The sequence below is a fragment of the Asterias rubens genome, chromosome 22, assembly GCF_902459465.1.
Source record: "Asterias rubens chromosome 22, eAstRub1.3, whole genome shotgun sequence".
Classification (NCBI taxonomy): domain Eukaryota; kingdom Metazoa; phylum Echinodermata; class Asteroidea; order Forcipulatida; family Asteriidae; genus Asterias; species Asterias rubens.
In genome coordinates, this window is record NC_047083.1 from 8,730,132 (window position 1) to 8,740,097 (window position 9,966).

Below are 9,966 nucleotides of genomic sequence, written 5' to 3' on the forward strand. Positions count from 1 at the left end.
GAAATATATTGTTAATTTTTAATTACAGGTGGTATTATTGATCACCTATTCTGTTCTAACTTGTGATTTAAGCAATAATAGTGATGGAATTCAGGGTGCGACATAGGTATACAAAAACACCATATGCACTGTCAAAAATGCATTTCAGATATTTCTTGTCAGATGTCAAAACTCTTGAGGGCGCTGTTTAGAAACTACGTTTTCAATTTGTTCGTCTGCTTTTTGTTGCGCACGTGTGTCTATCGCGGCCGACTGCTCACACTTCAAACTAGTGTTGTGATAAAAAAATGCCACCGAGAAAAAGACAGAAAACAGGTGACATACAATATTATGATGGTTTGCATTATTTTATATTTTTTAATAATTAGGCCTATTTACTAAAAAACCTCACTAAAAACTGTATTGTGTGAGGACCCTTATTATAATAATACATTACAACTTTACAAGAGAGAGGATTTGTTTTTGAGTAGTGGGGGTGGGGGCGGAGTCCGTGAAATTAATGTTTGCTAAAAAATGGTACGGGTCTAAATCAACAACGGTGAAAGGGGCACCTAATACAATTTTCCAACTGCTCTTTATTATCAATGATCTTGCTCTTTGGGACCAGCCAGCCAGCTGGAGAGGAGAGCCTCTAGACAGGAACCGTGTTTCTTTTTTTAGGTAATTTTTCGGGCTCCAGCTTTTTCTTTTTCCTTCCTGTATTTGTATTGCTCATTGCTGCATTTTAAAATGTTTTTAGCTAATGAATGTGCCTTATATTGTACTTTTAGTCTATATCTGCCCAAGAAATTAAATAAATATAATGCTCTTTTATTTTTTATAACCGTTCGTAACTTTTTGGTTTTACAATTTTCTCCTTATAAAAGATTCTAGTGATGAAAAGCAGACTGCAAGAAAGGTGAAACAGAAAAAGAGCAAAGATGTGATTGTGAAAAACAGCAAGAGTAATAAGACAGCATCCAAAAGTTCTACTCCTAGTAGCAGTGGAGCAAGTAGTGGTGCAACCACATACATCAGATGGCTGATGAAATCAGAACCAGAGAGCCGCATTGAGAAGGGCGTGGATGTCAAAGTATGGGAAGAAATCGGTCAAATCCTTAAGCCTGGTTCATGCTTCAGTTCACGCAAGTTGCCAGGCGAATATAAGTGAAGGAGATAGATACCCCTGCGTCACAATTTTCCTGGAAAACAGCGCAGTTGTGTCACATAATTTTCTTTGAAGTATGAACTGTGCTTTAATTCATAAAGGCCATAGGGTCTACTCATGTCGAACAAGTGTTGAAACAAAAGAAATAGTGGGGTAATTTTTGTTTAAACAACTTGAATTCTGAACCACCAATTGGCATTTTCCAACTGATTGAAAAGGTGGACTTCATCTCAAGCTAGGACTAATCCTATTAAAGTTAGGACTATCTTTGTGCTAAAGGCTCCAGGGGTCGATTTCACAAAGAGTTAGGACTAGTCCTAACTTTAGGACTAGTCCTAGGAGATATACAAATTGCATGCATAGTCCTAAGTTAGGACGAGTAACTCGTCCTAACTCGAGATAAGACTAGTCCTAACTCTTTGTGAAATCCACCCCTGGGTTCATATTTTGGAAGACAGCAGGGCTGGTGCCTTGTTGCAAATAGTTGGTTACTGGACAAGGATTGCTTTTACAAGACCAATCACATAGCTCTGAATGAATGTCTATAACCAACACTGTTTTTAGTTCGGGGAATCAAAGTTGAGCATTCACTTGTGACTTACCAAGTCACTTAACCGGACAATAATCAAAATCTACTTCCCAACTGGCTTAATTTAAAATAAGCTCTCGTTCGTCTTCTTTAGTTTGGACTTGAAGACCTGAAGAAGGAGCCCAATCAGACGGCATGTTGGGATGGAGTCAGGAATTATCAAGCCCGGAACTTCCTTCGTGATCAGATGAAAGTCGGGCACCAGGCTTTTTTCTATCACAGTAATACCAAAGTACCAGGGATTGCCGGTATTGTAGAGGTAAAATATTATAGTAATACGCATGTTCTTATATAGCGCAGTTCACAATAACAGTATCAATGCGCTTTACATCAGTGCCCTGGTCATTGGGCCAATAACATTCCTATTATCTTCAATTCTCAACTCCCTGGGGAGTATACAGCCCTAAGCTGCTGTGGCACTCCAGTGGCTTTTTTATTCACAACATCAACCTCTACCCTCGCAGGTACCCATTTATACCCCTGAGTGAAGAGAAGCAATTATAGTAAAGTATCCTGCTCAAGGACACAAGTGTCATGACCGGGATTCGAACCCACACTCTGATAACTTAACCACCAGAACTTGAATTTGATACTCTAGAAATAGTAATAATAAACAGTAACTTTTTTTCCCATATTTTTTATTAACATTTTGTTTGATTTGATCACAGATCACACAAGACGGTTATGTGGACCACACCCAGTTTGATAAGAAGGACCCACACTATGACAGGTAAATCAATCAAGCAATTGATCATAACCAATCAATCGATACTGTTACCAATCATCAATCAATTACCAATCAATCAATCACAATCAATCAATCATTCAAGTTTTCGGATGCCATTCAAGGAAGTATCCATAGCAGATAAGACCACCGAAGTGAAGCTCTGGTGTTTCTGTTCAGCAGAGTGTGGGTTCGAATCCCGGTCGTGACACTTCAGGGACACTTAACATTGCCAGCACGGTCTAAAACACGGTCTAATGATGATGATAGTAGAAAACTTCCCTTGAAATATTTCCGTCTGAAATATCATATTTGATGAGAAATAAATAAAACTAGTTTCCTGTTTGGAGTTTATCTCTCAGTGAACGTTTTATTAGTTTTTGTTGTAATTGATGTCATGCAATTAGCGGTTTTTCATTATTTTCTCGTGACCCAGATGGCCAAACTCCTACAGGTTTGTCAGTTTATGTATTTGGTGGATTACATAAAGTGCTTACACTGCTAGCAACTGTTTTGTTAGCAAAAACCACTTCTGTAATGTTCCTTTTGAAGGGTAATATTTTTTTAACGTTGTTTTTTGTACGGAAATGATACCCTCCAGCAACTTGCCTACACCTGTTAGTTTTTTTTTCTCTAGAATTACCAACTGATATCCTCTTCTTTGTTTCAGCTCTAGCAAAAAAGACAACCCTCGCTGGTTCATGGTGGATGTCAAATATGTACGCGACACGAAACGCTACATCTCACTGGCAGAACTCAAGGGACTGTATCAGAAACATTCAAAAAGCAAGGGACCCTTGAGAAATCTTGCTCTGTTCACACGAGCAAGACTGTCAGTACAGCCACTTACAGAAGGTAATTCTTCAATAAACATTGTTTGTTTGTTTGTTTGTTGGGATAGTGGTTTGTTTGTTGGTTTGTTTGTTTGTTTGTTTGTTGTGGGTGTTTGTTTGTTCATTTGTCTCTCCCCGAACCCTCTCGAAATATATTTTCAGTTGATCAAAGACAAATTTACAAATGTGGATTTCGAACCTGTGACTATTGGATTCACGAGCTGCCACTCGCGACCAACTGAACAATCTAGCCCAAATGTTGGCAGTTTCCCTATTTTGTCTTTGTTCAGGGGGCCAGACAACTAGCCACGTTGATGGTGGGCAGGCGTTTTAATCCAGAGGGTGCGGCTTCAAGTCCTGCTCCTGTCAATATTTTTTGTTTAAAGGCACCGGACACCTTTGGTAGTTGTCAAAGACCAGTCTTCTCACTTGGTGTATCTCAACATATGCATAAAATAATAAACCTGTGCAAATTTGAACTCAATTGGTCGTCGAAGTTGCGAGAGAATAATTGAAGAAAAAACACCCGTGTCGCACAAGTTGTGTGCTTTTAGATGCTTGATTTCGATACCTCAGCTGAGGTCTCGAATTCATTTGAAATATATTAGTGAGAAAATACTTCTTTTTCAAAAACTACAGCACTTCAGAGGGAGCCGCTTCTCACAATGTTTTATACTATCAACAGCTTTTCATTGCTCGTTGCCAAGTAAGTTTTTATGCTAACAATTTATTTGAGTAATTATCAGTGGTGTTCATCAGTCCCCTTTAACCTATTTGTTTTGGTTTATGTTTGTAGAGGAGTTTGACTTCATCCTGAGCCTTGAGGAAGAACCTGGACCATGAATGACACGCCCTCGCCAAAATCAGGTACTTCTTGTGAAATGGCATACAAGTGAAGTCATCTGAAACAATTTATGTTGAGATATACTTATGTTTTAAATAGAATCTAACTTTTTGGAAGCTCATTGATAGTTTATCCCGCCAAATGACAGAGATCTATTTTTAGATGTTATATAAAACAAATATTATGTGCGATGGAGAAACTATCTTCATTTGATCGTTAAAGACCAATGTGGATGAAATCGAAAGGTCAGACAGTAGGAGGGTTGACTTTGTACTGTGTAGACCATTAACAATGGATGTAGATCTTGAATCACACTGATTATGGCATTGGTTATTCCAAGGATTTGTCTTTAATTTGTCTTTTTTATAAAAGTTGTGATTTTGTTTCTATACTTCCTGCCGAACCCAAGAAGTTTACAAACACTGTATATTTTTGTATACGACTACTTCAATAAAAACACTTTTGTACGCATAATGTGTAAAATCTTATTAGTTTATTACAATCCTTCTTCATAGCAGTACTACAGTATACAAGAACTCATTGCACATATCAGTGAATTGAGTTTGTTTTATAGGGATGAGAAATTTCAGACTTTTATCTAAACTCAGACTTTTTCAAATCTATCAAAATACTCCACTCTATGGTAACTCAACACCAAAATGGCCTCATGCTAAGAGTTGGTGGTTTTGGGTACAGTACCAAATCCATCAAAATACCCCACTCTATGGTAACTCCACACCCAAATGGCCTCATGCTAAGAGTAGGTGGTTTTGGGTACAGTACCAAACCCATAAAAATACTCCACTCTATGGTAACTCAACACCAAAATGGCCTCATGCTAAGAGTTGGTGGTTTTGGGTACAGTACCAAATCGAAGTCAGCTTTTCTGCTACCATCTTTATTTTCCCTCGTCATCCATCTCAGCCAAACCACTTTCCCTACAAGATGCAGGGGAAACTGTATGGGGAAACAGCAAGCATCTACTTAACTTTTGAGTGACATGATTACCCCAAGCCATCCTTCCTCTTTCAATGTTGAGGTGCAGGGAAGCAATTATGGTTAAAGTCACTTCCTCATAGTGGACACCATTACTTTGGCAAGGCTTTCAGGCGTCTGGCTTTCGACTCACACACATGTTCAGTGTCATTATTAACTCATCACAATGTGTCTGGCTTAGTCTGGCTTCGGCAACTCTCCCATGTCTCAATTGCTTCGTTGACGAGCACCTCGGCACTGTCTGGTGGAACCTTGAAAAGAAAGAGAAACAAAATTTAATTCATTGTCTTACCATTTTGTTTTAAAGGCACTGGAAACCTTTGGTAATTGTCAAAGACCAATCTGTGAATATTTGAACTTGTTTGGTCATCGAAGTTGCAATAGAATATGAAAGAAAATATCACTCTTGTTGCACAAAAATATGTGCAAAAAGCTTCAGGTCTGAAGTATTTTTCTATTTGAGTGAGAAATGTATTCACAATGTATTATACTATCAACAGCTCTCAATTGCTCATTACCACTTAAGTTTTTATGCTAACAATTATTTTGAGTATCTACCAATAGTGTCCAGTGCCTTTAAGAAACAGTGATTGAAATGAGCCCTATCCCAAACCAATCTTTACCTTTAGGAGAAACTGCACAATGGCGTCATACTTTGTCATCCCAAGAAGTTGGCGTCTGTAAGTTAAGACAAACACTTGAGCTACGTAGACTGTGATGAGAGGCGCACCACCAATCAAACGGTCCATAACCCTGTGGTAGAAAATCATATTAAAAGTAAGAATTATTTCAAAAGGCCTGGTACTAAATAAGCATTGGTGACTATTGAAATTTACTTCTCGACTAGTCATGCCTTAAATAGTCGCGACTTAGACACTAGTCGAGACTAATTTTTAATTCCCAAGATGCATTGCGGCATGGGGGAAAAAGCGGAAAACTTGTCCGTTTTTTTTAAGCCAGGGCTACAGTCTGTACTTGTGCTGTAGCGTAAACAAAACATTAACAGAAACATAAGCCACAATTCTTACATCGAAACAATGTGTTGTACGACCTCATTTTCAAGATGTTTTTGTGGTATTCCTTAGACAGGTCCTCGACGACTGTCATATTTATACGTTCCTTGTCGTGTAAATCGTTGCAACGTGTAATAATAATAATACATTTTTATATAGTTTTATCATAGCCGGATGGGCATCCTAAAGCGCTTCTGACATTATCACCCCTGGTCACTGGGCCATATTATATTTGGTTCCTTAAACCATCTCAGCACCCTGGGGAGTATACAGCCAGTGCTGTGAGTTATTGCGCTCCAAGCTAATCATAATAAATAGAGATCAAATGCCCACACACCACACACAAACGGATGTCGAGTGAAAGACATGTGCACCTCCCCTGTTCTTGGCTCAAGGTGATGGCTGTTTAATACAGTTTTTAGTAAAGCGGCTATTAAAATTCTACTAAATCATACCTCCCGAGTGGACCTGGTGGTATAACACCAGCAAACATCCCTCCAAACCACGCCTTGTAGACCAGACCCATTCTGCTAAGAACACCTGTCGTCTCTAGGTGCTTAAGGAGTTGAGAATCCTCCTTCTGCAGTTGGGTCACGAATCGCTGAGACTGGAGAAATGGCAGTAAATTATTGGCTATTATTTGGATTTACCCTTACACCGATATGTGTAAGCACTGTATACTCGGTACTTTCCAGAGTTCTGTGGAAAAAAAAACTGAGCATATTCCGGGGGTGTGGGATTCAAACCCACGACCGTTGCCAATCTAGAGCAGATGAAAATACATTTAGCAAATATGTACTGCTGACAAGCCCCGAGGCATGGGCCCAATTTTATAGAGCTGCTCAAGCAATTTTTTGCAGAGCACTGAACTGAGCAGGATACCAGTCATAAATTGTACATGTGACATGGTAGTTTGGCTGGTGGCCTAATTCTGGTAAGCAAAATGTTGTTGTGCTTGGCTACATTAAAGCCATTGGACACTTTCGGTACAGAAAAAAAAAAAAAGTTCACAGATTTACAAATAATTTACAGGGATTTACAGAAGGTAATGGTGAAAGACTTCTCTTGAAATATTATTCCATGAAATGCTTTACTTTTTGAGAAAACATTTAAACAATATCAATTCTCGATTATGGATTTATTTTAAACACATGTCATGACACGGCGAAACTGGCGGAGACCAAGGGTGGGTTTTCCCGTTATTTTCTCCCGACTCCGACGACCGATTGAGCCTAAATTTTCACAGGTTTGTTATTTTATATATAAGTTGTGATACACGAAGTGTGGGACTTGGACAATACTGTTTACCGAAGTGTCCAATGGCTTTAAAGCAGCTCTATGAAATTGGGCCCTGGTGTGGTGATGAGAAAGCAAATGATGGCTGACGGAAACTGAAATTTCTCACCAGTTGTAAGAAGGAATCTTTGTCAATGAGGTTCCTGCGGATTGTAGCTGTTATCCAGTAGGCGTCTACCTCGTTGTCAAACAACTCGATGACCGTCTCCGCCAGCGAAATAAAACATTCCTCTTCCTGACACTAAGATCAAAGAATAAAAAAGTGCTAATTGTCATTTACTCTATGGTTCATAATATGGTATGGTTCAAGACACCTTTGGTAATTGTCAAAGACCAGTATTCTCACTTAGTGTATCCAAACATGCATAAAATAACAAACCTGTGAAAATTTTGACTCAATTGGTCATCGAAGTTGCAAGAGAATAGAGAAAGAAAAAACACCCTTGTTGCACAAATTTGTTTGCTTCTTGCTGCCAGAAATATTTGTCAATGTACTCAGTGGCTAGTAGTTTGTCCCGAAGAGGTAGGTAACCTCTCCCCCAACTAGACATTTCATACAGGTCAATGGAACTAGGAAGTGGGAACTGTTGGGACTACACTAAAACCATACTTTCTTCCCTGAAGCCAGAAATATTTGTCAATGTACCTCAATGGCTAGTTGTTCGTCCTCAAGCGGTAACCTTCTCTCCTCCAGAAGAAACATCTTAAGGAATTCACTGCTCAAGGCGGTAGTGTGATTGATGTGTCCCATAACTCGTAGTGCATTGCGGAGGTCGCTAAATTGCTCACTGCGTTGTTGCATGACAAAGTCATGGGTGGAGGGATGGGGCGGGACTATGCCTGAAACAAATAGAGGGAAACAAATTCTAAAAAGAGACCTTTAGAGCATTCCATCACAGGGCAAGAGATTAATGTGCAATGATGAACCTAATGTTATACAGGCATGACGGGCCTGCCAGCCGATTTCATGAAACGCTAGGATTAATCCTATCTCGAGTTAGGACGAGTAACCCGTTCTAACTTAGGATAGGTTCAACATGTCCTACGCCTTTAGATACGGAACTTAACTCATCCTAAGTCCTAAGATTAATCCAAAGTTAGGAAGAGTTTGGTGAAATTGAAGGCTGGAGCTTTAGCTTTGGAGCTCAACTTTAAGAAGGCAATGCCATTTTCTTTTCTCACAGCGCACTCCCATTTGAAAACCTTATCATGGCAATGGAATGCGCATGTTGGAAGGGGCAACAAGGCCATCCCAGGGGCAACAGAGGCCATGGCTGTTGTGTGATTCCAGGCCTTAATAATAATATGGGATGATTCTAGTAATTTGTACTTTGGCCGTGTCCGAAACGGCGACTTCGGCTTCCGCTACAGTTAGATCGCGTGCGTCCTGCGTAATCTTCAACACTGGCAGACGCGCTGATCTAGCCGTAGCTGTAGCCGAAGTCGCTGCTTTGGACGCGGCCTGAATACTTACCTAGGATAACCTTCCACACTAGTGGTCTGAACATCGCTGAGAGCTGAAAGCGTAGACAAAACATTGATAACTTCCCAATGTCTGCATGTAATGAAAGATATCAACAATTATTACCGCAGGGAAATAAAAAAGGATGGTGCTGCAAGCCTCAAGTGTGTAGTGTCTTCTATAGTGAAGAAGGTAAGGTAAGAATCATTTATTTGGAACCATAATAATCGTGTGTAATTCGTTATAAATATACATTAAAAGTTACAAATTACATTACATAACAAACAGTTAATCTATTTTACTAGTTGAAGCAATTTAAGTAAACGCAATTATTATTAAAAAATGGGCAGCTACATTGTATCGATACAAGAAAATTGTTACTCTGAACGTCAATCTAAAAAAAACTCGCTGATTAATAAACAGTGTTTTGGATTGAACAAAGTAAGTGAACACGAAAGAACCAAAATTGAAGGTGAACATTACCTAAGGGATCTTCCTTTAGCAGAATCTGCAAAGATTTCTTCTCCTCCACACCTCGGAACCCAACTTTTTCATAATAATGAGATCGGAAATTCCTACCATCCGTCATCTTTTAATTCTTTCAGAATTTCACGAACTAGACCATCCGATGAGGGCGCTGTTTCAAAGAAAGATTAGAAACAAAATGTTACAAGTTTTTATTCTACCAATTTCACTAAACCAAATCAGTATTATATGCACCCATGACATCTAGATAAACACCAGGGAATCTATACAAATATTACTAGACGATATAGTCGGAAAAATTCAGTAAACAAATCACAACTTACCGATGTTTTGGGAAAACACAATTTTTGTAAGCAGACGACAAGTTTACATTGTGCAGGAGACAGCGCCCTCCTGGGACGAAATAATTTAATTAGTTATTAAACAGCGCCCTCATAGTCGACAAATAGTTCGATTCATTGCAAAGGGCGCCCTCTAAAAAAAAACAATTTCGATTAATTTGAAAGGGCGCCCTCTAAATAAAACAATATTTCGATTTATTGGAAAGGGCGCCCTCTCAGTACATCAAATAATCCC

At 39.1% G+C, this 9,966-nt stretch overlaps 2 protein-coding genes across 2 annotated transcripts; one reads left to right on the top strand and one right to left on the bottom strand.

The window, feature by feature from the left end:
• Positions 1 to 196: 196 nt before the first annotated feature.
• LOC117305470 (thymocyte nuclear protein 1-like) lies at positions 197 to 4,836 on the top strand. Its single transcript, XM_033790338.1, has 6 exons — positions 197 to 315; positions 867 to 1,072; positions 1,831 to 1,995; positions 2,405 to 2,466; positions 3,131 to 3,315; positions 4,090 to 4,836. The coding sequence occupies exons 1-6, from the start codon at positions 288 to 290 to the stop codon at positions 4,134 to 4,136; spliced, it is 693 nt and encodes a 230-aa protein (XP_033646229.1). The 5' UTR covers positions 197 to 287; the 3' UTR covers positions 4,137 to 4,836.
• A 9-nt stretch (positions 4,837 to 4,845) lies between these two features.
• On the bottom strand, positions 4,846 to 9,760 carry LOC117305469 (TBC1 domain family member 7-like). Its single transcript, XM_033790337.1, has 8 exons — positions 9,714 to 9,760; positions 9,388 to 9,541; positions 8,917 to 8,997; positions 8,089 to 8,282; positions 7,552 to 7,683; positions 6,602 to 6,753; positions 5,757 to 5,886; positions 4,846 to 5,384 (listed from the first exon to the last, which is right to left on the bottom strand). The coding sequence occupies exons 2-8, from the start codon at positions 9,491 to 9,493 to the stop codon at positions 5,295 to 5,297; spliced, it is 885 nt and encodes a 294-aa protein (XP_033646228.1). The 5' UTR covers positions 9,494 to 9,541; positions 9,714 to 9,760; the 3' UTR covers positions 4,846 to 5,294.
• Positions 9,761 to 9,966: the final 206 nt, after the last annotated feature.